At 39.1% G+C, this 27873-nt stretch overlaps 2 protein-coding genes across 3 annotated transcripts in view; one reads left to right on the top strand and one right to left on the bottom strand.

Moving 5' to 3' along the window:
- Window positions 1–24436, top strand: part of neb (nebulin) — a 229493-nt gene extending 205057 nt beyond the window's left edge. Inside the window, 9 exon segments of the mRNA XM_055638822.1 lie at window positions 1238–1330; window positions 3266–3358; window positions 4754–4846; window positions 6489–6596; window positions 8432–8615; window positions 16944–17036; window positions 17362–17505; window positions 22289–22395; window positions 23726–24436. Of these exon segments, the coding sequence (XP_055494797.1) occupies window positions 1238–1330; window positions 3266–3358; window positions 4754–4846; window positions 6489–6596; window positions 8432–8615; window positions 16944–17036; window positions 17362–17505; window positions 22289–22395; window positions 23726–23899 (1089 nt within the window). The 3' untranslated portion in view covers window positions 23900–24436.
- Window positions 24437–24949: 513 nt separating this feature from the next.
- Window positions 24950–27873, bottom strand: part of rif1 (replication timing regulatory factor 1) — a 69363-nt gene continuing 66439 nt past the window's right edge. For both annotated transcript variants that reach the window (XM_055638716.1, XM_055638717.1), the window contains exon 36: window positions 24950–27576. In XM_055638716.1, the coding sequence (XP_055494691.1) occupies window positions 27374–27576 (203 nt within the window). In that variant the 3' untranslated portion in view covers window positions 24950–27373. The remainder of the gene's footprint in view (window positions 27577–27873) is intronic.

The following is a 27873-nucleotide window of genomic DNA, read 5'->3' as shown; positions in this document are numbered from 1 at the left end:
GTTATGGGGTGAAAGCAGGAACGGGGTACTGATTTTGGATAATTAGCCATGATCATATTGAATGGCGGTGCTTGCTCGAAGGGCCGAAAGGCCTACTTCTGCATCTACCGTGTTTTCTATGTTTCTATGTATTTAGACGTCCAAATGGCATTTGGCAAGGCGCCACATAAAATGCTGTTGCATAAATTAATAGTAGAACCTATTGGAGGAAGTCTGGTAGCATAGAAACTGACTGTCACATTGAAAAACAAGGAGCTTTCACAAATAATAGATTGTCCTGAATGAGGGGCAAATCAACCTAAATTGGGCAAGTCATTTAAAACTGAAGTACTTAGAAATGTCTTATTTTAGAAGGTAGTCAATCTCTTGAATTATTTACCTCTAAAGATGTTGAAGGCGACATCATTAGATATATTTAAGTTGGAGATGGATAAATATTTGAACAACTGAGAAATTGTGGTTAATGGTGAATTTGCACAGAAGATGAGTAGAGGCCAGCTTAGATCAATCATGATTAGAATAGATTTTGCGGGCAAAGTGACATTCGAAAATGGGATGTTTTTAAACGTGTGATGGTAAGAGTTCAAGTTATGTATGTTCCTGTTAGAGTGAAGGGCAAAGCAGATAGAAATATAGAAACCTGGATAAAGTGAAAAATGTAGTATCTGGTCAGGAAGAAGAAGAAGGCATGGGTCAGGGTAGAGGAATCAAGAATTGGAGGACAGGTTTAAGGTGAGAAGGGAAACATTTAATAGGAACCTGAGAAGCAATTTTTTTTAAACATATGGATATATGGAACGAGTTATCAGGATACAATAACAACATTTAAAAGACATTTTGGTACGTGCACATTATGAAAGGCTTAGAGGGATGTGGGTAATCCAGGAAAGTGGGACTATCTTAGATGGGACACCTTGATCGGCATGGATGAGTTGGGCCATAGGCTTTGTTTCCATGCTGTTTGACTATGACTATCTATGACTAATTCCATCCTTAATCACTTTACCTCTCTATCTTTACCTTCACTTTACCACACTTTTCTCCTTTATTGCATTCATGATAGTCTTTCTGTCTGACCTAATATCTCCTCTCATGATGTAAAACAATCATTGCTGTGAAATGTCTCGCACTGTTTCACTATGTTAAATATGCTACGTACTGTACAAGCAAGGTGTTGTTGTTGCTTTCTGTCATGTGCTTTTCGTCTGTCTTTCCCCTGGATCTACATGTATTGTAGATAAAATACAAGGAAAATGTTGGGCAAGGAACAACAATCTCTGACCTGCCTGAGGTGCAGCGTGTAAAGGAGACACAGAAGAACATCAGCTCGGTAGTTGCTGCTTTGATTGCAGTGTTAACATGATTCTTTCTTTCTTTCCGATCCCTCTTTAACACCAGATTGAGTGTTTTTATTTGGATTTTGTATGTTCAGTGTCATTTTAACAGGTTTGCCCTAATTATTGTGCTGTTATAACATATTACCACTGAGGTGTATCACTTTATCTTTTGTTTCTTTATTGTTGATTTCTCTGAGATTAAAACAAAAAGTAATTTTACAGAGTGAAAAGTAAGGGGGTGAAGGGATTGCAATTTTTGGCCTGGAATTTTCAATGACTGAGTGTGATTATGAAGTTATATAAATTACACAGTTAGATATCTAAAAGGACCACTTAAACATGTATGTACTGAATAAAACCTGTATGGATTCCAAGTCTGAAATCCATTAATTCAATTACCCAAGCTTAAAGTTTGGTTTTGAATTCCTTCACACTCTTTTTACATTTGTACATCCATGGGAGTTTAACATCAACTTAATTGGAAAAATAAGATGCCTTTACTTGAAATGGTCATCATCATGAACACTTTTCTAAATTCAAGACCAGGACCATGGCATCTTTTTAATGTAAACAATTTCCAAATAAACCGAGCATTTTGTGTAATTGGTCTCAGTCATTGTTATGATATATTCGGGAGGAAAGCAAGTAGGAATTCCACGTGTTCTGTAAATCCTTGGCTTGGATGCATAGATTTTCCATTATTTCTGGGAGCTTTGTGATTGAGCTTTAAAGGATGTAAAGGGGGAATCTCATTGAAACGTACAGAATGGTGAAAGAGTGGATGTGGAGAGGATGTTTCCACTAGTGGGATAGTCTAAGACTAGAGGCCATAGCCTCAGAATTAAAGGACATTCTTTTAGGATGGAGATGAGGATAAATGTCTTTAGTCGGAGGGTGGTGAATCTGTGTAATACTTTGCCACAGAGGGCTGTGGAGGTCAAGTCAGTGGATATTTCTAAGACAGAGATAGATAGATTCTTGATTAGTACAGGTGTCAGAGGTTTTGGGGAGAAGGCAGGAGAATGGGGTTATGAGGGAGAGATAGATCAGCTATGATTGAATGGTGGAGTAGACGATGGGCCGAATGGCCTTATTCTACTCCAATCACTTATGACCTGTGACATTCTGATAGGGAGTTCTACCTTCCCCTGATGAGGTAGGTATGGGCTACCAGAGATTGAGACTTAGTCAGGTAATACTTCCTGTCCCTTAGCCTGGGGCTACCTTATGTATCATGAGCAACCGCTATATTGAGCAGGTACAAACATACTGACTGCCACAAATTTATGTAGAGGCCCCAATGATGGAGTGCAGCTTGAACCTTACAAAGCCAAAGCTCTTGCAAAATGGCTTGTTTATTCAGGATTATAGATGGAGAAAGATATCTGAAAAATGCCATGATGTGCCACTCTGCCAAAGAAGTGCCTGAAGTGGGTATTGTACCAAGCTGATCTGAATAATACCAGAGTAAGTGCTGGAGGGCATCATCAGGTCCAACTCTGACATTACTTTCACCGAAGGAAACTTGCAGAATTTCAAAGCTGTGACCTTTGATAATCCTTTTAAAATCATTATCTGTTAAGCAAATATATAGCTTTAAATGGTACTTTGTAATCAAGGTTTGATTTGAATTAACCGATATTCTATTTTCCAACTAACAAACTTTCAATTTCAATACTGAAACTCAATTCATAACAACATTGTATTTCAGAAAGTCTAATTCATATTTTCCTTTTTTTTAACAAAACAATTGTAAATACTTTGAGAAAGTAAATATATACTTAATATAATATAGTCTCATCGATTAGTCAAGGTTTCATTTATCAGAACCACATAGCCTGTTGCAGTCGGTGTTGGTCTATGTTTGGTCTATGTTTGTTTGTGAGCTCACTGTTTGCCTTTTCTCTTCTGATCTACACATTTTGTAGATTAAGTACAAGGAAGGTATTGGGCATGGAACAGCAATCTCCGACCTGCCTGAGGTGCAGCGTGTAAAGGAGGCACAGAAGAACATCAGCTCGGTAGCTGCTAGTTTGATTTCTGTGCTAACTAATAACCCTGTCCCACGGTGCGAGTTCATTCCAAGAGCTCTCCCGAGTTTTAAAAAAAAATCAAACTCGTGGTAAGCACGGAGAATGAATGTAGCGGGTACGTCGGAGCTCGGGGACGTCTCTTAGCGCTAACGGCAGGTACTCGGGAAGACTCGCTAATGGCAGGTAAGCACGGGAAGACTCGTGAAGGTTTTTCAACATGATGAAAAATGTCCACGAGAGCCCCGAGTACCGGCGAGTGGCCATTACCGTAAATCTCCGAGTTCGAATCAGGGCAAACCCGGGAGAACTCTTGGAATGAACTCGTAGCGTGGGACAGGGGTTTTAGTGTCCGAGCCTTACCACCTAACCCCTGCTACCACACCACTAAAACACAAGATTCACAACTAAATTATTTTCTCTTGCCCCTTCATCCATTGTTTTTATTTTCAATGTGCTAAATTTGTGTAACAATTGACTTTTTGTGTAGCTTACATGGGGCTGTGCCAATTATTATACAGAATTCTATAATATGAATCTCAAAGCTTTCTGCAGGAATGTACATTTTTGAAGCTATCTTTTAATCTGAAAGAATAATGATGCACACTAACCTTTGTTGCTACTTTGGAAGAGGTACTCCTTTAGGAACCATTAAATTTGGGATCCTTGGAAGTAATTCTGCACTGGATTTGGGGCATTATAGTCAAATTCTCCATTGGATTTGAGATATTTTACAACCAGTCCTGCAATGGATTTGGAACCCTTTGGAACCATTGTAGTTAGGCTCCTTAGGGGCAGTTTTCCACACAATATGAACCCATTTAGAATTGATTTGAGCTGGATTTGGAACTTCCTGAAATTCAACCGCTGATTAGATTCCGTTCATAATGATTGATAGACAAATTACTTTTTCAAAGGTTCAAAGGTCAGTTTATTGTCACATGTACCAATTAAGATACAGTTAATTTTCTTTCCTACAAGTGGAAACTGAAAACAAACAGTGTTAGACTTTTGGAATGCATTAAGTGTTTATTGTGGAATGATGAACTGATCTTTAAATATTTCAACTTTCTGACATGTTTTAAAGGTTTGCTTAGATGCTAACTATTATTAAGATTTTCTAAATAGAATTTTGGCATAGCCCTGACTTTTCTTCTCATCCACTACTTCCTTGCTAAATCCATTTCATTGTTTTTTTTTTAACTAAAAAATAGTTTTGTATTAAATACTTCATGTTTTTAACTTTTTTATCTTAATTTAATTCATGTGTAGTGTGCATTATAATTTTTTTAATGGACAGTTTTGATAAAACAATACAGTTTTGAGCACAAGTATGAAAGACTGCTGCATTTTTATCATGTCATTTTGGGTGCTTTACTTCTGCAGATCTTATACAAAGAAAATCTGGGTAAAGGGACCTCCGTGGTGTATACACCAGAGATGCAACGCGTTAAACGCAATCAAGAAAACATTAGCTCGGTATATTCTACAGCTTTAAGAAAAGAGCACATTCAATGTTTTCTGTTGCATTCTAACTTAATAACTTGCATTCTTAATACTATATTGACCATGCATTATACCTGTATCGGCTGGTACACCAATGTCCCACTGACATTAACTAAGCTCATATGCAATAGCAACATTGGACTTACCCAGTATCATTTAAACTGTAGCTAATATATTGGTGTGAGAGGGAAAACACAGAAAGATATATTTTACCACTAGACCTATTATTTAGTTGTGTGTCAGCTACTTAATGGTAAAAAAATTAAAGCTGAAGTAGACAATAGAGATCTTTGTTATGCATTGAAACTGTAAACACAGTAAAAGAAAACAGTGCTAATGAAACTTTTCAAGTATCTCCTGATCCCATTCACTTCTCATTGTAGCCTTTCAAACAATTTTGTGCCGAGAGGTCTCTGCCAATGCAACTCTTGGAGAAGAGTAAGTGCAATAGATACATGGAAATTATGAAGAGTACCATCACCTCCACAAAGCTTCCATCCTCTCGTATTCTCTTTGCCTATTTCATAATTGTACTTTGACTACAAGAGCTATTTGATCCTTAGTCACTGAAGTTAACCTGTGCCTGAATATCAGCCATTTTTTTAATTCATCACCATCTGTTCTGTTAACTTCAACGGAGGTCTGGAGGCTAATTTAGCTCGTGGCCACACTTGCTTGGCACTGGCAAGTAAAATGAATTTATCCCTCTGGCATTCACAGCCACACACAGCATATTATTCCTTATTGATTGTCCTTTACATGAGGATCCCTTTCATGCCTTTTTATAGAGAGACCCATAAGTGAATTCCTTATCAGTCCATTCTAATAGGCAGGGTAGTTTTTTTTTCATATCCCTTACAGTTTTATTTTTCAAAGAACCTCCACATTTCCCTTCCAATTCTTTGTTCTCTGCTTCATTAAAATTTTGGAGATTCTTCTAATTGAGCACTTCGTTTCTTTAAATTGCCACACCTTTGATAGTTTAAAAGTTACCAAATAATAGTGTTGATATGACGGGATAAATTCCTTTGTGTTGGTCCCTGTACAATGCTTTGGCAATGTTCTAATCTGTGGCAGTGCTAACATAGGAAAAATGTACAGGATGATGGAAAAATGTGGGATGTTTCCTCGTCAAAATAGGCATTGGCAGAAACCTGTGAATAAGTGCCATTTCCAGTTTCAAAGCATATTCTTGAGCAAACAAAACCTTCCACCTGGCTTTCAGGAATGAACAATTTTGGTTTATTTGGCTTCTTCTTTTGTCATTAACAGCTTGAAATAAATGAATCCATGGTTTGTATAATAGGTGTAATGTTTGAGAAATCGCATCATCTTCACAAATGTGAATGATGTGATTTTTGTACATTCACAAGCTAAGACCGATTGGGCACGAAACATTGTGATATCAAACAAAAGCAAATTATTGTTTTTTCCCTCTTGGAACTTAAAGTCAAAAGCTGAAAATTAAACTCATTAACTTGCTTCATTCATATTCCTAACATCTAGTCAGCTAACCCAGCACCCCAGAGTGGAGTAGCAAGGTAAGGTATGTGCAGAGAGACTGGAAATCTCTCGTGTGCAGATTGTACTCAGCATTTTTCTCTTGACCTTGCAGATTCTGTATTCCGACAGTTTCCGTAAACAAGTGCAAGGCAGGGCATCTTATGTATTGGACACACCAGAGATGAGGCGTGTACGGGAATCTCAACGCAACATATCTACGGTAATGGCTACTGATGTAATGTCTTCTTTCCTAATTGGTGTCCCAGAAGGTGTAACTATCTAATTGTAGATGCGAAAAATTCATGTGGAGTCTGGAGTTTACCGTCAGAACAAACTCCCTTTGTTACAAATTGACCAACTTGGGAAACATCCGTCCTACGGAAAATGTTCCCTGGCACAAAGCATTTTTTGTACTACCCCTGATCTACATTTCCCCCACTAATCACCACCTCGCATGCTCAGTGTATACATAAGATAAAGGTATTTATGTTTCCCGTGCTTTGAGTAGTTCCGTTTTACCATGTATGTAAAATGCTGCGTTCCTGCCCTGGTACCTGTGTAGTGATTGCGAGGCAGCATCCAGGCACACATTCACTTAGAGTCAACAAATCTTACAGTGTGGGAACAGTCCCTTCAGCCCAACGTGCCCACATTGGCCAACATGTCGCATCTGCACTAGTCCCACCTGCCTGCATTTGGCCCATATCCCTCTAAACCTGTCCCATCCATGTATCTGTCTAAATGCTTGTTAAACATAGCGATAATACCTACCTCAACTACCTCCTCCGGCATTTAAGATCACTTTTACTTGCAATCAGTCACTGGCACTGTTACTTCAACTACGTTTCGGTGAGGCCCCTGAACCAACCTTGAAGATCATCTTACTATCAGCCTTAGCCCATTAAAGGTCTTCTTTAATCCATTGTCTGCATTGACCCATTGTGTCCCTTTACAAGCAATTGCAGTTGCTTCACTTGATCTAGGCATATTCTCTCAGATTTATCCTATTATCTTGTTCTATAGAGTTATAGAGTATGCAAACAGACTTTTTGGCACACCATGTCCACGACGATCTCTATATGAATCCCATTTTCCAAGAGTTGGCCTGTAGCTTTCTATGCCTTGGTCATTCATCTGCTCATATAGATATGTCCTAAAGTTGTGAGATCACCTGCGTTCACCACACCTTCTGGTAATATGATCAGGAAGGCAACCAGCCTCTGGGTGAAAAGTTCTTCCTCGGATCCCCTCAAAATCCTCCATCACATACCACAAATCTATACGCTCTGGTTTTAGACATGTCTGCAAGGGTGAAAAGTTTCTCCCTATCTACCGTATCCAATTCCCTCATGATTCTGCACACTATCACATTCCCCCCTCCATTCTGAAGAAAGCAAACCAGTGTATGTACTATCTTCTCATAAACAAAATGTTTAATCCCAAGTAACATCCTGGTGAATTTCCTCTGCTCCCTCTCTAGTGCGGTGATATCCATGCCGTACGCCATTTTCCAAAATGTATCTTTCCACTGTTATTGAAACTAAATTATCTGAATATCTGAATTCATTTATTATTTATCTGAATATGTTATCAACTCATCAATATCATTCTGAAGCCTCAGAATATCCTCCACATTTTCAAAAACACTTGTCATTTGTGAACTTAATAATCATATCGTACAGTCGCTTTCAAACTGTGTACAATAATGTGTATCATAAATATTTTTCACTTAACTCATAACAGTATGAACTTGTGTTTTGTATGTATTGGAGCAGTATAATAGTCTGAAATGTGAAATAATTTGCAGCTATTTTTCTTGCTTATGTTTGGGATTTTGTTGGAGTAACATTAAGCGATGCATTTGAAGCTACTGTCTTTCTAAGTGCCACCTGGTCTTCGAGATAGGGCTTACTCTCTCCTCCTGGTCAGTGGAATTTAGGGTTGAGCATTCTGATACATGGAACCCTTCTGTTCACTTGCCTCTTGGTTAGTTGAGCTGATTAGCTCAATTTGAAGAACAGTTTTGTTAATTTGAAGCATATTTCTACTATTAAGGTGAAATACCATGAAGATTTTGAGAGGACAAAGGGATGCTTCACACCAGTGGTCACTGATCCCATCACAGAGCGTGTGAAGAAGAACATGCAAGACTTCAGCGACATCACCTACCGTGGAATCCAGAGACGGGTTGTGGAGATGCAGCGGCGACGAGTGGAAAACGAGGGAGAGAGTCTCACAGGTCTTTAGTTGCATTGAGCACTTTTGTAATCTATTCCACTTCTCTCAAATCGTTATAAAACCATGTGATTGGATACAGGTTGCTACATATTCCCTAAATCAATGATGGCCGAGGACTGGTTTGTTCAAGGTGCTAAGTAATATTGAAGGAGATTGTTTTATAGAAGCGGAAGTGATTAAAGTATAAAAGGATTTTATGAAATTAGCTGTAAGCTATTTAAGAGGAAATCAGGAAGCAATTATCCACATAAAGTTTAGTAGACTTCTGGAATTATTTCCTGGTAGTACTGTTGATTCGTATCTAGGATATTGGGAACTTTCATGATTTAGATTGCTCAATTTAATTTAGGTATGGTATATCTGAAGGAAAGGTAGATTAAAAAAAGTTGTGAAATGATTTAATTGAATGGAGTGAGCAGATATGGGGCCTTAAATGACATCTTCTTTACTTCCTACATTCTGAAAGTCTTGCACGTTGTCTGTTAATGATAGTAACTCTTCATTATTTCCTGATATTGGAAGAAATACTTAGTACAGCCAGCAGAAGAAAAGTGAACTTTTTAGGTTGACAAGTTTTTATCAGAACTTGGAAAAGTTAGAATAAAACGAGTTTTATGCTGCAGAGAAAGGGAGAAGAGGCAAGATCAGAAGTCAAGCAAGAAAGATAGGAATAAGACTGGGGTAATGTAAGAAATAAGGGAACTAATGGCCATTTGGAGAAGGGAAATAGAATAATTGGCTGAAATTACCAGAAGATTCTGAATTCTGGAAAGATGAAATGAAAGTCACAGAATGCCAATTATACTAATTTGTTGAATTTGGTTTTAAAGTGCTTGTCAGAAAATGTAGTGTTGGGTTTTGGTTAGCCTTCATTTGAAAAACATGGTTGAACTGAATGTTAAATTAAGAAATTTCTCTATCTCCAACTTTTTCTTGCATCTTCGACTTTTCCTAATCCTAATGAAGAGTCATTGAACTGAAATGTTAACTCTGTTTTTTTCATCCACAGGTGCTACATCTCATGTTGGGTATTTACTGCATTTTGAGTTTTTATTTCAATTATCGACCAATCATAGTAATTTGCATTTGTGTTCAATTATTTCCTGTTATGTCACTGTTCCCCTTCAAGCTAAAACTGGATTTGTATTCCATTCCTACTTACTAATCTCTGATTTGTCTATATTTGTCTATTTTCCACATGGTATACAATTCAGTACTATAAGCAACAACTTTGAGACCCATTTTGCTTTATTGACCAGAAACCAGAGCGTTATTTGGTAACACAAGGTTATCGATTGATTGAAAGAATCAGCAAGGAAATAGGTAATTTGGCCCACCGAGTCCACGTCAACCATTAATCACTCCAGAGACATACAGGGTTGTAGGTTAATTGGCTTGGTATAATTGTAAATTGTCTCTAGTGTGTGTAGGATAGTGTAAGTGTGCAGGGATCATTGGTCGGCGTGGACTTGGTGGGCCAAAGGGCCTGTTTCCACGCTGTATCAGTAAACTAAACTACATTAAACTAAACTAAACCTGTTCACACTAGTTCGTTAGTACCTCATTTTTACTGCCATTCGTGACATACTAGGGGCAATTTACAGAGGGGCCAATCAACTTACAAACCCATTTATTTTTGGGATGTGGGAGGAAACGGGGAGCTAGGAGAAGGTGCAAACTCCACACAGACTGCACGTGAAGTCAGGATCGAACCCCAGGCTCTGTCGCTGTAAGGCAGCAGCTCTACCAGCAGATGCTGCAGTCTGGAACAAAAAACAAACTATTGCAGGAACTGAGCAACTGTGGAGGTAAAGGGACAGTCAATGTTTCGGGTCGCGACCTTGCATTCAAATGTTGACTATCTCTTTGCCTCCTCATATGCTGCTTGACCTGTTGAGTTCCACCAGGTTATTTTACTGTGGCATTTATTAATATTGATAACAATTGTTTCTTTTCTCCTATTGTTACTTGCCTGTGGCTCCATGGCAGGAGTGTGTAAATAATTGATTCTGCCGCTGGCGTTCAATTGGTAATTTCTAAACATTTACAAAATCTCTGTATATCATTTCATATTTTCATTGCATTATGTTGCAATTAAACAGCTGGCACAAGGGAAACGGGGGGGGGGGGGGGGGGGGGGGGGGGGGGGGGGGGGGGGGGGGGGGGAGTGGTGGTCTGCTTCTATGCTGTGCAGTTGCATAAATCTATTTTTCATTTACAGCATTGTGAATTACCATTTTAATGCACAAATCAAAAGCATGGGGGATGACGGCCTGTAAATAATGAATCATCCTGACCTTGTTGAGCAAATAATTCATGAATTGTCCTGACCGGTAAATAATTCATAAAGTGTTTGCTTCTCAGACTTGATTTCCCCTCTTCTGTATTAATAAACCATATCAGCTGCAGATGCTACAAGAAAATATCAAACAGATCACTGGGGAAAAGGAAAGAAAGCTAAGAGGTTTAGAAGGAAAACAAACGCAAGAATGAAATGCTTAGGAATTGCAGGAAAGGAGGATTACAAAGAAGAGGGTATTGAGATGGAAATCTGGTGGCGGAGAAGATGGACATCCCACAGTAATCATTGCAGTGAGAGATATGAGTGGAGAATTAATGCCAACAGAGGTTGGAGAGGTTTACTAACAGGGCCTTATCTTATTCGGAGAAATATACACAAGTTTGCTTTAAAATGAGGAGACCTGCCAGTAGCTAAGTTATAAAGTTTCATTTATAAAATGTATACATTTTTATAATGTATAAAATGTAATTGTTTCAGGGTTGAAGAATATAGGCTGGATTCTTGGATTTCTTTTCGGGAGATTAATAGTTATATTATCTCCATGCAGATATTTTTTAAATGATTAGAGCATTGTCCCTTTTGGGACAAATGAATACTTCACTGTTGCCCGTAGGCTTCATGCGTGGAAGATAACCCACAGTTGAGAAAAATACAAAATAGGTGCTGTGGTGGAGGTTTTTATATGTTCACACAGCCTTTGGAAAAACGGCACGATGTAAGGGTTGAATTTGCAGGATGATTAACAGGCAGTTATAAGATCACACTTTTCCTTCCCAAATGAATCTTTCTGTCGGCTGACATTGCAGAATTAATATGTGCTTGTTGGCATGTTTCACGTTTCATTCAATGACCCTGCTGCTTCCATTCTTAGAAAGTTGTTACATTTGTACAACCAGAGGATTGTAACTCTGAGCAAGTCAGGAAGTGGAATGGGAATAAGGAATGTTTACGCCTTCCTGTTGTCAACCCAGGAAGTACATCATCCTGTGAATACACTTGTAGCCCCTTATTATGATTTCCTTGCAATCTCTGTATCATCCATGTAACTGAACAAATGTCTTTCAAATGTTGTTATGGTACCTACTTCAACTACCTCCTTCTGGCAGCTCATTCCATATACCCACCACCCTCTGTGTAAGAAAGCTCTCCCTCAGGTTCCTATTAAACTTTACCCCCCATCACTTAAACCTATGTCCACTGGTTCTTGATTCCCCTATTCTGGGTAAAATTATCTACGCATTTACCCTATATATTCCTCTCATGATCATATACACCTCTATAAGATTACCGCCTATCCTCCGGTGCTCCAAGGAATAAAGTTCTAGCCTACCCAACCTCTCCCTATGGGTTAGGTCCTCAAGTCCTGTCAACATCCTCGTAAATCTTCTCTGCACTCTTTCCAGTTTAACAACATCTTTCCCATGGAATTATGACAGAAACGGAACAGAATACTACAAATGTGGCCTCACCTTCGCCTTGTACAACTGTAATATAACGTCCTATCTTCTACACTCATTACTCTAACTGATAAAGGCCAATGTGCAAAAGCCTTTTTTACCTCGCTGCCCACCTATGACACCACTTTCAAGGAACTGTGAACCTGCACTCTTAGATCCTTTGGCTCTTCAACACTCCCCAGAGCCCTGCCATTCACCGTGAAGACCGTGCACTCGTTTGTCTTCACAAAATGCAATATCTCACACGTATCTGTATTAAACTCCATTCATCATTCCTCAGTGCCCACTGATCAAGAGCCTGCTGTAATTCTTCTCTCATGCATCTTCTCTATGTACGATTACACCCACTTTGATGTCATCCGCAAACTTACTAATCATGCCTCGTACATTCTTATCTAAGTTGTAATGGGCCCAGCACCGATCCCTGAGGCACATCACTAGTCCCAGGCCTCCTGTCGGAGATACAACCTTCCATCGTCACCCTCTGCTTCCTTCCATGATGCCAATTCTCTCTCGCTAGTTCTCCTTGGATTCCATGTGATCCAACCAAGCAGAACCTTATGAAACGCTTTGCTGAAGACATGTTCTGAAGTTTCTGGTGCCTCCAATCCTTATAGGAAGTACATAACAGTTAGACATGCCTGGTTTGCAGACTTACCTTTAAATACACTACTTTAGCAATGAGGATACCCAACACAACTAATGTGTGTAAATGCAATTTGAAGTACCTCTTCAATTGATCAAAGGCATTGACCACAGGACTTCAAAACTCCGCAATCAAGGAAAAGAAAAAGGCTGAGGTACAGGGATTTGGCAAACCCATATAGGCAACACAAATTAATAAAACTCATTGCTATACATTGGAAATTGCCAACAATGAGATATTTAAATCCATAGAAGGTTTTGAGCAGGAAATAGAACATGGTAGCTTTGGAAAGTAGGGTGGCTAGACAGCCTATATGTGTACGTACTTCCTTTCATAGTGTAAATGGAGATGGTAGGAATATTCTTCATTGTTAGTAATAGTCTTGAAATAGGGGATCGGATTGGAAATGTGCAGATATCAGATAGTGAAAGAAAACTGTTCTCTTGACAGATTGGCACCAAGACATTTTAAATTACCAAGTAGGCCAATAGCTGTACAAAGCCTAGTTCAGTTCACTTAGGTAATGCAGTAATTGTAAGATTATTATAATTCAGGCAAATGAAAGATTGGAGTTATAAATATGGCAAGAGAAATCAAAGGACAGGAGAAATGCTTGGCAGGTATATTGCTGAATTAAAGGATTTATCTAGATGTTGCAAGTTTGCTGAATTATTAAATCATTTCATAGATTTTTTTGTGGCTTGAATGACAATGGATTTATTCCAGATTATTTATCACAGAAGATTTTACTTTTGAATTGGCTTGTACAATGTCATTAAGCTGAAAAGATTGCTGAGTAGATATACGAGGATGTTGCCAGGACTCCAGCCCCTATAAGGAGAGATTGGGCAAGCTAGGAGTTTATTTCTTGGAGCACAGGAGGCTAAGTTTAGGGTAATCTTATAAAGGCATATAAAATCATGAGGAGAATGAATCGAGTGAATGCGCGGTCTTTTACCCAGGGGAGGGGAATCAAGCAGCAGAGGGCATAGATTTAAAAGGTGAGAGGGGAAAGATTAAATAGGATCCTGAGGGGCAACGTTTTCACTTAGTGGTGGGTATATGGAATGAGCTGCCCAAGGCCGTACTATAATCGCTTTTAATAAACACGGACAGATAGGAAAGGCTTAGAGAGGTATGGGCTAAATGCAGGCAAATAGGACTAGCTTAGATAATGCATCTTGATCTGAAGGGACTGTTTCACTGCTGTATGACTCTAAAAGCTCAATAGACATGGCAGGAAAAACAAAGGCCATCATCCATCACCCATCACCATGAATTCAATTCAATTCAATTCAACTTTATTGTCATTGCACAGATACAAGTATAGGTACAACGAAATGCAGTTTAGTGTCTGGTCATAGTCATAGTGTAAGATAGTAGAAGTAGAAAATAAAAATACAGAATAAGCATACAATAGAGTAAAAGGGTACAAGACAGTAGCTTATATTCAGAAGACATTAGTGAAGCCTCCATTTCTGAAACAAGGTCAAAGCAAGAGGAACATACTCTTGTTTCAAGCATAATGGCAGCCATACATCACATGTCTGTACAATGGAGACAAAGAGTGATACGTGTCAGAGGGGCCATATAACCTTGACCAAGAACTAACTCTAGCAATGTTATCAATCCAACCCCCTTCACTGAGGAATAAGTTGTTCAAATTGAAAATGTAGAGGGAGTCAGTAAAACATTGGAGTTGATTCAGTTACTGTCAATACTTTGAGTGGAAAAACAGAAACCAGGAAGTTTAAGTATAAAGATATGAATAATGATTGGAAAATGAATACAGAATCATAAGAACATTGTGGAAATAACAGGAGCAGGAAAAACACCTCTCTACCTTTAACAGAAAGTACAGTTTCAAGATGTACTCTGGTGAAGTACTGAACGTACTAGGTCAAAAACAATGCATCGTGTTGCCATGATGAAAGATTAAGACTACCTCTGTGATATTACCTACTAGACTGATTGCCATTATGAGATGAGGATTGGCTAAGAAATAAGATGAATTGTGCTCTAAGTTTACTGCTTATGCAGATTTTTAAAAACCCAAATTACCAAAAAGTGATTCTGTTGCAGGGAGGGGAAATGCAATGCTTAGCTTTTAACAAATGGATGTTGATTATATAATCAACGAGATGGAAATTGTTGGGACAATACAGTAGAATATATTTATGAAATGAATCTATAAATACAGTCAAAGACTGGACAAATATAATATGCGGCAAATGTGTGTATGTAACCATCTTATAATTGAAGATTAAAATTATTTCTTGATGAAGACTGTCTGAAGTGAGGAATAAAATAATCATTGTGTCTTGAGAAGGCTAACCTTAGATTAATTATAATTGCTAGATACTATTTGAAATATGAAGGCTTTTACCAGAAAATTCATACATTGCAAGAATGCAGAACAAAATCACCAAGTCAGCCATTCATACATGAAGATAGCAACATGACACTTCAGACGACCCACATCGTTTTTTGTCAAAAGTCAAGGACATATTTCTCGTCCTTATCAACCCTCATTGTAGATGGATTGCATGTAGGATCCTGTACCACAGCTGAATAACCAAGTAAGGAGCTAAAGCCTCTGGTGTCCTTGTAGAGTTGTTATCAAATAACGGATCACAATTCACATCCATATCTTTATGATCTACCAGTAGTATTTATTCCCACTTACCACCCAGCTTCTAATGGCACTGCCAATGGTTCTGTCAGTCTAGAAGTCGATGTTTTCCAAGTGTTCAAGTTTAACTATACATCATCATTTAGCTACCTGCCTCTTGTACAATGTCACATTCTATGGCCTACGTAGCTCCAGCAGTGCAGTCTGCAGACTGAATGTGCTGGGGTTTGCCACAAAGCAACCTGGAGGAGCGAGTGGAGGAATAACAGCTGATGCAAAAGCACAATCACGATTCACATCTTAACAACCCTTTGTGAGGAGACAAGGAGCAGCAGTCTGAGCAATGTGAAAGAGTGAAAGAATTAAGAACTTCGAAGAAAAGAAACGAGTTGTTTCTTGATTAATGTGTGGCATTCTGATTTTATATAGTCACAGCCAAGAAAAGATGGTTACAAAGATTGTTCTGTTTTTTTAAGATATTAATTCCTACATTTTCTCATTATTGTAGATTTTGGTATTTTACTTATACCAATATTTTATTTTATTGGAACGTGATTGGCATTTATTGCAGACTAAAGTAGGAATTATGAAATAAATAGCATGTTAAGTTTTTTTTTCAATTTCTGTATTTATTTGAACATCATTGGCAGGATCAGCAGTTGTTACTGAAAAACTGGTCACCATCTGTTTCAGGTGGAAGATAAAAATCATGTGGTTAAAGAAAGGATAGATTTCCTTTTGTAAAGGATGACAAATCTAAATCAAATTACTTATTATAAAAAGTCCAGTGCTAACATTTTTATGTTTAATTAACTGAATGTATTATCACCAGCAAAATACAAAGTGCTGGGTTAAATCAGCGGATCAAGCATTATCCGTGGAAGGAATGGGTGGGATCGACGTCTCAGATCACAGTCCTTCTCCAGACTAATTGACAGGTCCTGACGCATAACATCACCTATCCACAGCTGCTGCCTGACCTGCTGAGGTACTCCAGCACTTTGTGTTTTGCTCAAGATTTCAACATCTGCATTTTCTTGTGCCTGCATTCAATATCACCAGGAATTCCAGTGGAATTTCTCAGTGATCATTTGCCTGGACCTCTGGATTATCACCCCGATAATATAATAACCACTAAGGTTCTCCGATCAGAAACATTAACTTGGTTCTCTTTCCGCAGATGCTGCCTGACCAGCTGACTACTCCCAGTATTTCCCGTTTTTAATTATGATTATAACATACACTGACCACTCTCATTTCTGTAGTTAACCTCCTAAATCCTGTGCCTGCAGGTCTCCGTGTATGGCGTACCAACCCTGGCTCTGTCTTTGATTATGACCCAGCTGAAGACAACATTCAGTCCCGCAGTCTCCATCTGTTGAGCAGTAAGTACACCCCAGTTTTTAAAATCTGGTTTACAGAGTTCCTGGTATTCTTTTTTTTTTGATGCAAAACTCATTCGCACAGAGCAATGATTTGCTGGACAGTGTACATTCACCGTAAGTAGATATTTGCTTATAGAATTGGATTGAACCATAAAAAATATAATTATTGTTAATCACCATATAGGTAGTTTTATTTTATAGAAGCCGGTGGTACTGTAAGATACTAAACATAATTAAGCACTTTGGTTTGGCGCATGCCTAAATCCGATGTCGAGCAGTTATTAGCACGATTCATTCGCTCGTTGTGATGTGCTCCTTTTTGCAGTGCAAGCTCAGCGTCGCAGCCGCGAACAGTCACGCTCTGCTAGTGCCCTGAGCGGAGGTGACGAGAAATCAGACCCATCTGAACCTGACCGCACCATTACCTACTGCAATGAAAACAACTTCTTCCAGACATCAAGCGCCACCAGTTAGTAACCAAGCTTAAAATTGATATATATATAATTTAATTATCTTAAGAGTGTCGGACATTTGGTACAGCTCATTAAATTGAATTTGAAGGATAAAAAATATTGTATTACAAAAAGGAAATAGAAAAATATTTGAATATGTAGTGAGAGGTGATATGTTGAAAGATTGAAATTCAATGATCAATCTGGTGACATACTTAAGAAATAGATGATATTGTTGTTGTTTATGAGGATAGTCTTTGGCTAAAGAATAATATTTGGAATGGCAGATGGAACCTAACCTTGATAAGCTTGAAATGATGCATTTTGGAGATTCAAGTAAAGGGAAGGTATAAACTGTGAATTGAGGTCCTATGGAGCATTGAGGAACAATGGGTCCTTGGTATACGTCCAACGATCCAAGAAAGTGACAGCAGTTAGACTATTGAAGAAAGGATACAGAATATACAATTCATTAGATGGGACATTGAATATGACCACAGGGACATCTTAGGACTTGAGACTGGATAGATTAGGTTTGAGGAGTCCAAGGGGGAGATTTGACAGAGGTCTACCAAATAATGAAAGGCCTAGGTAGAGTAGATGTGGAGAGGAAGTTTCCAGTATTGGGAGAGTCTAGAACTAGAGGGTACAGCCTCAGAATAAAAATATACACCATTAGAATGGAGATGAGGAATAATCTATTTTGGCAAAGGGTGGTGAATCTGTGCAATTCATTGCCACAGACAGTGGTGGAGGCTAAGAAATTGAGTGTTGTTAAAGTGGATTACAAGGTGCTGTTTGCCCAGTTTACTTGTGGCATCACTATAGCAATGGAGGCCCAGAACAGAACGTTTGTTTAAGGGAATGGGAATTAAAGTAGTCAGCACCAGGGAAAGCTAGCAGACCTAGGCGGACCAACTGAGCAAGTGCTCAGCGAAACAACCCCCATGCCTCTGCTTGGTCTTTCCAATATAAAGGAGGCCACATCAGGAGCACCAAATACAGCAGATGAGGTCGTAAGAGGTGCATGTGAACATGTGTCAATTGGTAGGGCTACTGGGGGTAAAGTGCAGAGGGAGGTGATAGATGAGTAAGTTGAGTTGTTGACGGAGTGGTCTCACATGGAGAATGACTTGGCATTGTGGTTGGCAGAGATGGTGGGCTTGAAAGGTGCTGTGTTGTGTTGTTCTTCATGAATTTCCTTAACTTTGTCTTCTACAAAGGGATAATTGATGAACATGCCTCCCCCACCCCCCTTACAAAATTCTTGGTTTGCTCAGAATCCAAGGTCTTGCATCTAAATAGAGCAAATTAAGGGATGAAGAATAGGCTGTGGATAAATTGGGAAATCTTATTAAAAATTCTGCCAGTTAAGGAATGTATAATATTTAAAGAATGCACAATTTACAGGGAGTGCATATGTCCTCAAGGCAAAGAGGCAACACAAAATTGGTTCATCTGCAGCTATCAAGATTGCAGTATTGGTTAAAGACTTCTAATTTTCAGGATTCAGCAAAGGAGGCATTGTTGCAGTAAAATATGAGAGTAGGCTACAAAACCAGATTGAAGAATCTATTGCCATATAAAGAAAGGACTGACAAAAGTTAGTGTAGGTTCCTTACAGACTGCGACAGGAAAAACTGAGGCAAGCAAATGACTGAAATTTTAAAAAGTAGCTTTTCAATCAATCAACCTTTATTGTCATCTTGCAACCAACAGTTGTACAGTGCAAAATGAAGATGTTTCCCAGGGAATAGCAGAGCATCGCACATGAAATTTAAAACGTTTCACACATAATAACACTAAAAACAATCAAGTCCCTGATGGAACAGTATAAATAAATAGTTAAAAGCAGGTAAAACACAACGTTAAAATACAATAAATCAATCATAAAAAAGTCCGGGGCAGCTGATTTGAGTGGCCAGTGCCAGTTATTAAAGTGGCCGTGCCAGCCGCAGAATCAAGTGACTGTGAGTACAGAGTGACTGTTTAGCAGCTTCACAGCCTGTGGTAGGAAGCTGTTTAGCAGTCTTGTAGTCCGGGCTTTGATGCCTTCGATATCTCTTGCCTGATGGCAGGAGATCCAGGTCACCTGTGGAGGGGGTAGCAGTTTGTCCTTAGCAATTCTCTGAGCTTTTTTCAGACAGCGGCTCTGGAACAGTTCTTGTGCCGAGGGTAGGGAGACGCCAATGATCCTCTCTGCTCCCCTCACTACCCTCTGCAGAGCCTTCCTGTCCGAGCAGTTGCAGGTGAAGTACCACGTATTTATGCAGTACGTGAGTACAGACTCCACCGTACCCCTGTAGAAAGTCCTGGGGATGTTGGTGGGGAGTGAGGCCTCTTTTTGGTTGTCCCTCAGGAAGTCCAGTACGCTGATGGGCACGCTACTAGTTACTTGCAATAGACCACGGTCCCATGGGGAAATCTTCCTAAAAATTCTGGACCAGGTGAGGCTGTCTGTAATTTGCACACCGAGCAAATTTACGGGGAGTGCAACTTTATGCTCTCCACTCTCCACTGCAGTGCCACTGATGTTGAGGGGTGTATGCTTTGGGATTCTGCGCCCTCCTGAATTGTCGACAACCATCTCCTTCGTTTTGTCGACATTTAATTCTAGATTATTTTTGCCGCACCAAAGGACTAGTTGTTTTAGTGTAGGTCCCTGTACATTGATTCGTCATCTCCGCTGATAAAATTGTTGTGTCATCCGCAAATTTTAAAACGAGCTTTTTGTCCAATGAATCTGGCAGCACAGTCATGTGTGAACAATGTTGAACAACAGCGGGCTGAAGATGTTTCACAGCCTTGAGGGGAGCCGGTGCTCAGCGTGATCCGAGCCTGAAGTGTTCTTGCTAACACGGACTGACTGCGGTCTCTCTGTCAGAAAGTCCAAGATCCAGTGACACAGGGTGGTGTTGCGGCCCAGCAGGGTTAGTTTCTCCACAAGTCTCTGTGGGATGATGGTGTTAAACGCTGAGCTGAAGTCAATGTACAGGATTCTGGTGTATGTGTTGATTGTTTTCCAGATGCGTGAGTACTTGTGCAGCGTGGTAGAGATGGCATCCTCTGTAGAACGGTTGGGGCGATAGGCAAACTGGAGGGGGTCTAACGATGAGGGGAGGCTGGCAGTAATGTGGGGTTTCACCAGGCGTTCAAAACACTTCATTATTATTGGGGTCAGGGCGACAGGGCGGTATCTTCATGGAAGAAAACCTTTGTCTATCTTCATGGAAGAAAACTTCCTGGACATAGTAGAAGTACAGATTCAGGTAGACCAAGGTGCCTACAGGAACTATCGGAGAAAAAAAAACGTTGGAGAAACTATTATGCAGAAACAAGTCATTGACTTTCATCTGGAAAAGTATCTATATTTTCTTACAGCATAGAAATCTGTTATTTAGTCTATATCAATATTTCAATTAATTCTGCCATCCATCTACACTAAAGGTAATTTACAGCACATACCTGCCTCACTTAATCACACAAACGTCGGGGTGGAGTATTTTTCAGTTTGCAACCCTAAAAGCATGATTTGTGTATAATGGTTGCCTTATAATTTATGAAATTGGGTTGTTTTTAAAAGTACTCTGTTACAGAAGTCATTGTCAATGCATTAGAGGTGTGAAATGAAATTAAATCTTCATATTGTTTATGTAGTGCGCTTAGACCAGGCCTTAGTAATCTCACTGAAACAGTAAATTCTGAAAGAGTTTGATTGGGTAAATGTAAGAGCATCTCATCAGCATGAAGAAGTTAGAGACATAGATTCACTGAACAGCTTGTTCATTTGGGAATGGAGCATGCACCATCTCTTCATTCACACGGTTGTAAAAGTTTGTAAATCTCTATTCTAGAGAGCAGTGAACATTCAGTTTTTGGGTATATTCAAGACCAAGGTCGATCGAGTTCTGGAAGTTAAGTTCAGAATTAAGCAAAAACACAGAGTGGAGTAGACCAAGTACAGGATTGACCATATTTCTTTATTAAAAGAGCGCTCACGAGGCTTTCTCTTGCCTTAATTATTGCAAACTTTAATAAGTCCAAGGGTACAAGACATTCATTATTATAAGTATGCAGGTCTCCAAATCTGAGGAAGGACATTATTGCCATATAGGGAGTGCAGAGACGGTTCACCAGACTGATTCCTGGGATGTCAGGACTGTCTTATGAAGAAAGACTGGATAGACTTGGTTTATACTCTCTAGAATTTAGAAGATTGAGAGGGGACCTTATAGAAACTTACAAAATTCTTAAGGGGTTGGACAGGCTAGATGCAGGAAGATTGTTCCCGATGTTGGGGAAGTCCAGGACAAGGGGTCACAGCTTAAGGCTAAGGGGGAAATCCTTTCAAACCGAGATGAGAAGAACTTTTTTCACACAGAGAGTGGTAAATCTCTGGAACTCTCTGCGACAGAGGGTAGTTGAGGCCAGTTCATTGGCTATATTTAAGAGGGAGTTAGATGTGGCCCTTGTGGCTAAGGGGATCAGGGGTATGGAGAGAAGGCAGGTACAGGATACCGAGTTGGATGATCAGCCATCATCATATTGAATGGCGGTGCAGGCTCGAAGGGCCGAATGGCCTACTCCTGCACCTAATTTCTATGGGTACAAGACATTCATTATTATAAGTGGCTGGGGTAAATTTTATCTCCAGTGGCAGGAACTATTAGCATGGGGCTGGGTTAAAATTTCTACCTAGTTTCTTCAACTGAAGTAACTGACCGGTTGTTTCAAAATGATACTCAAAGAAAGCTATCAATGCCTTGGTTCTTTGACCCTTTTATTCTCATTTTATTTCAGCTTACCAACACACTAAAACCACAGTGCTGCCACAGCAGAGATCATCCTCTGTTGCTACACAACTGACCACCGTGTCTTCTATTCCTTCTCACCCTTCAACTACTGGCGTAAGTGACTTCTACAATGGATTTATAAGAATAAGTAATGGGTTAAAACAAAGTAATTTAGGCACCAAATGTCTTAACTGTGTGAGTTAGCTCTAAGTTATTTGTTGTGCTACCATCCCCCCCCCCAAATTTGCTTTTCCTCCATTGAGTTCCACTAAAAATGTTTGGTATGGTCAGTGTCAATTTTTCCCTTCAAAGACCATTTGCTTGATGACTTTTCATTGCACAAATGTTGACAGCTTCTCTCTTCAGCTATTTTAACTTCCTAAAATGCATCACTTCAAACGTTAAATTCCATCTGCCATTCCTTGGTCCACTTTCCCAGTTGATCTAGATGCTGTGGTAATCTTAGACAACCTCCACATTACCATTTTGGCGACACCCACAAATTTATTGATCATTAATTTACAATCTCATCCAAATTGTATACAATAGGCAGGGAACCCCACACCCATCTTTGCACACACCACTGGCCAGACCTCCAATCTGGAAACTCACTACCATCAGGCTCCTTCCAAGCACATTTTCTATCCAATTGGTTTGCTCTCCTTGGATCTCATGTGGTCAACTAGTCCAGTTGTTGCATTACCCTTTAGATGCTGTCTGTTATATCCAACCTGGAGTGGCTATGCTCGTTTGTTGAAATTAACACAATGCTTTGTAGATTTATATATTTTAATCATGGTCCAAACCTCATGTCATACTCTCATTGCTGGACATTTCATTCACAATGGCAAAGGTATTGTAGGAATATTGCAATCATTTTCCCCTTTTCCAGTGGGCAGTAATGGGGTTAAGCACAATTTTTTCCTACTGCTATAGAGGCAATGCTAGACTATACTTGATGTAGGATGTCATGTAGATTATTAGCATACATGCATTACAGAATTTTTTTAAAATCCTCTTTACGAAGATTGTGCAAGTATTCTTCCGACATGTTCGTTGTCGTCTTTATCGATTACAAAATCAAGACCCATCATAGCAATTATTCTATTTGACCATTAGTTGACTACATGGCTCACTGCAATGCTATGCACTGTTCTGCAAATGGAGCTATGCAAGCTCTTTGCATTTCCTTCCAATAGCAAACCAAGATTAGTTTTGATATTTTTTGTTTTACCAATAGCAGTCTAAGACTAGTCGATCTGAATCAAACAAAATTAAACTTCTGCACTTTACTGTTAGACTCTATATTATGCCCCCATTTGTATGTCAGATTACATTGATACCAAAGGATGCTTGTCATGAGTCGGGACTCAGCAAGACAAATGCATGGTATAGTAAAACTTACTGATGACTAGTAAATGCAAATTCTATTTTCTCCTCACAGAAAACCTATCGTGCTATATATGATTACATAGCAGCTGATGCAGATGAAGCTTCTTTCAAAGATGGTGATGTGCTTATGAATGTTCAGTCCATTGATGAAGGATGGATGTATGGAACTGTGCAAAGGACAGGGGTGACAGGCATGCTCCCTGCCAACTACGTGGAAGGCGTATAAACCAGGCCAATACTTTAAAATACTTCTCAACCTCCCCACTCCAAGAAAATTCTGGTCATACGCAACACAAAACTTATTGCTTGGTCTTCTCTAATTCTGTAGCCAGTGGCTGGGTGAGAGTGAATAAAGTGGACTATAACCAGTCAACTTCCAGTTTCTTCCTTGCCTATTATATATCAGAACTTAAAACATAGCTGAATGATGAATCACTGGCACATGTTAAAGTGTACTTCTGCAAATCCATGCTTTCAACATTTGCCTTGATTATGTGCACCTTAAACACAAACCAGATTAGATAATCTAAATTGAATGGCAAATTTGTATTATAATTGGTTAGAATTTCACTCACGATTCCCTAATTCTTTCACAAGCAAAACAATTCAACAACTGCAAATTAAAATAAAAATCATTACCATCAAAATTTAAAACTCTAAAAGGTTTCCTACTTTTCACACTCATGTCAGACTTGTTCATGTATCACTGTTCTCTCACCTGATAACCAGCTGTGGGGTCAAATAAAGGTGTTTCTGCAAGAAACTGTCCTCGTAGTGATTTTAAAATGTTTGTTATAACCGTGATCTGCAATCTGTGATTTTTAAACATTGCCAAATAGTGTAGCATGTTGATAATCAGTTTGATAAAGTATTATCCTATATTACCTGGTCTAGTTTATATTTATTAATTCACAATGTTCACATCAAACTCATATAACTTAACCTTAAGGACAAGTCATATGACAACAATTATTTTGTCACATTCTCTGGGCTTGTGTTCTGAACATTGCAAGTCCAAGTTGGTGTTTAGACTTGGACGAACTATATGCTCCCCAAACATGTTAACTACCATATAACCCTAAAACATTCAGGCTGCAATTGAACCCCGATACTGGTGAAGACTCTCATCAACTAACAAAAATCTATTTAAAGACAAATTACTAGTTTTCTGGTTATGCAGTGTTTCTGCTGCATATAGACCAAAATGCATGGCCAAAGAAGCAATTTGCTTAAGTACAATCAGCATTAATTATGTATGTACTGCAAGATTCCTCAATCAGCATAAACATGCTTTTATTTTTAAAAGGAGGTACATTGGACAAAGCCCAAGAATTGCCCACACTTCAAGTAATAAGATCTTTTAAATCTACTCAAAGACAGAGCTCCAACACAACAGTTCACTTAAAAGGCAAGATTTCCAAAAGTGCAGTTGTAAACAAAAACACTAAATTATACAGTATGGTCCTGCAAACCAGTCACTTTGACGTAACAGGAACCTTTCCCAACAAATTTCAGAAAAAAATGTTCATAAGTTTGAACTGATTTTAGCTTAAAGCAATGTCACATATCTACTCAATTTCTTGTGTTTTTCTTGAAGTTCTCAATGCCACATGGTCAAGATAAGCTACTTTATGCACCACTTTCTGAAGCATAGAGTGTTGAATCCTAAGACAGAGGAAAACAAATCATCGATACATACATGTTTAGTTTAGAGATACAGCGCGGAAACAGACCCTTTGGCCCGCCAGATCCACACCGACCAACGATCGCCGCACATTAACACAATCCTACACTCACTAGGGACAATTTTTACATTTACCAAGCCAATTAACCTACAAACCTGTACGTCTTTGGAGTGTGGGCGGAAAGTGAAGATATCTGAGAAAACCCACACAGGTCATGGGGAGAACGTACAAACTCCGTACAAGCACCACCCATAGTCGGGATCAAACCCGGGTCTCCGGTGCTGCATTCGCTGTAAGGTAGCAACCCTACTGCTGCACCAATGTGATGGCCCAGGTAACAATTAAGCTTTTGAACTACAGTAATAGTGAACAAACTCCTCAGATTGTCACTAAAAATAATTTAATGTTTTGCCCAGGGATGGGTTATGATTTGGTTTCTCCATTCACTACCTTCAATTTGGACTAAAGTTGTATGCACCTGTATTATTTCTCGTTTATGGTTTGGAAGAACTGTGAAAATTATAGCAGACATTGTGTGGACCTTGTGTATTGCAGTCAAACTGTACATTAGCACTGTAGTAAATTAACCAACCCAGACAATTATTCAATTATATTCCTGATTGCATCCAATAAATAGTGTAAGAGGATGGTGGTTTGGAGAAACACATTCACTGCAAAATATTCAACCATGTCTATCCTCATAATGTTAGATCTGCAAGTAGCTGAGCTTACAAAAATTAGTTGAAGGACAATTAGCCTTCAATAATCAGAACCACAATCTACCAATGAAGAGATTTCTTCATAGCCACTAATCTGTTTTAAGGACGTGTGATGTTTTGGGTCAGAACCCTTCTTGAGACTCCAAAGTAGTCTGATGAAGGGATCAGACTCGAAACTGAGTCACCCACCATTTTTGTCCAGATATGTTGCCTGACCTGCTGTGTTACTCCAGTACGTTGCAGTTCTTTCCGACACTACTGTTTTAATGGGTTCTCTACTAGAGTGTAAATGCTGCCTCAATGCAGCCAACCATTCCTTCCTCATTGTATCTCAACTTTAATACTTCAATCAAGACCGACATTGTTTACAAGAAAGTGATCCTTGAAAGCAAAAATTCAAAATATTAATAGCAATATAAATTGAAATTATTTTTATTTGTACAAGAGTATACGATGAGCTTAAGCACAAGTTTAAAATATATATAATTTTAAAAAGGTGCAGCTCAGATTCCATTCCTCTGGCATAAAGACATTACTACAAAAGTCAAGTAATGGCCAGGGATGCAAAAACATCAGCAAGATTTAACTGCTGTATTCTACTTACAAACAACCCATACATCCATTGGTACAATATAATTTAACATCATAAAATTATTTTCCTTGCAGAACATTAATACAATTTTCAAAAAAAGATTATCCCAATGTACATAATGTCAATGAGATTCTCATTGAAAGCTCCTTGTGGTCCTTTCAATATATATTATTCTACCCAACTGTTTTTAAGACCATTCTATCCATTTTTCACCACTGATGTTCTGCCACTATCACCAACTTGTGTTTGGTTTGGCTTTCTATAAAGTAGTCAATCAAAATGAGACCAAGTCAGCATTTTGAATCCGGCAACTTCTCAGCTCCTTTGAGCAATATCCCCTTCAAATTTTCCCTCCATTCTCTTGTTGAAACCAGCCAGTCAAAAGGAAAAGCTGCTGCAGGGAAGGTGTTGCTTTGTCACTCCCACTGACCAGGGCCACTTTTACCAGGATATCCCCAAAGTGGGATGAATAGCAGACAAGACTAGCATACAAGGTCACAATCCATAAAATGGAGACAAAGAGCAGCAGGATACACCCAAACATAATTATAAGGCCAACATTTACCCGACTGCTGGTACGAAAGTATGTGGCAAATAATGAACAAATAAAGTGTAGCTTGTTTTAGGATTGGGGATGGGGAATGACAGCTCAATATCCTCCATTGTTACAGATGAATTTTGCCAGTTTATACATCTTGATATGATCAATCTGCAGCTTCATGTGGTGGGGACCTCCAGCGATTCTGCAGGTTTATCATGATGCAATCCATCATGCCGCTCAGCTGCTGGTGCATTGTGAAGAGTTGACTCCCTGATTGCTCATTTAAGTCCTCGGAGAAAAAGCGTGCAGAGAGGGCATTAACGTCAGAAACCAGAGGAGTGACAGGTGGAGCAGTCTCAATTAAATCTGGAAGAATACAAAAGCCAAATGATTAATTTTCTACAATTAAACAAGCAGCACACATATCCAATTCCCTTTCGAAGGCACTGTTTACGCCAACCTTATGGGAAGTGAGATCTCAACTACCAAAATAATTTTCTTGTTATTGCTCTTATCCAGTCCCCTAATTAAAACCACAAAAAACAGACATGATCTTGTACACCTCTATAGAATCTCCACTCAACCTGCTTTACCCACCCCCCTCGACATCTCCAATCTGAAGCCTGGTGAAATGCAAAGTGAGAGCTGTCATGATTACTGTCA

This window comes from Leucoraja erinacea, chromosome 7 (assembly GCF_028641065.1).
Source record: "Leucoraja erinacea ecotype New England chromosome 7, Leri_hhj_1, whole genome shotgun sequence".
In the NCBI taxonomy this organism is placed as follows: domain Eukaryota; kingdom Metazoa; phylum Chordata; class Chondrichthyes; order Rajiformes; family Rajidae; genus Leucoraja; species Leucoraja erinaceus.
This window is presented reverse-complemented; position numbering and strand designations above follow the sequence as displayed.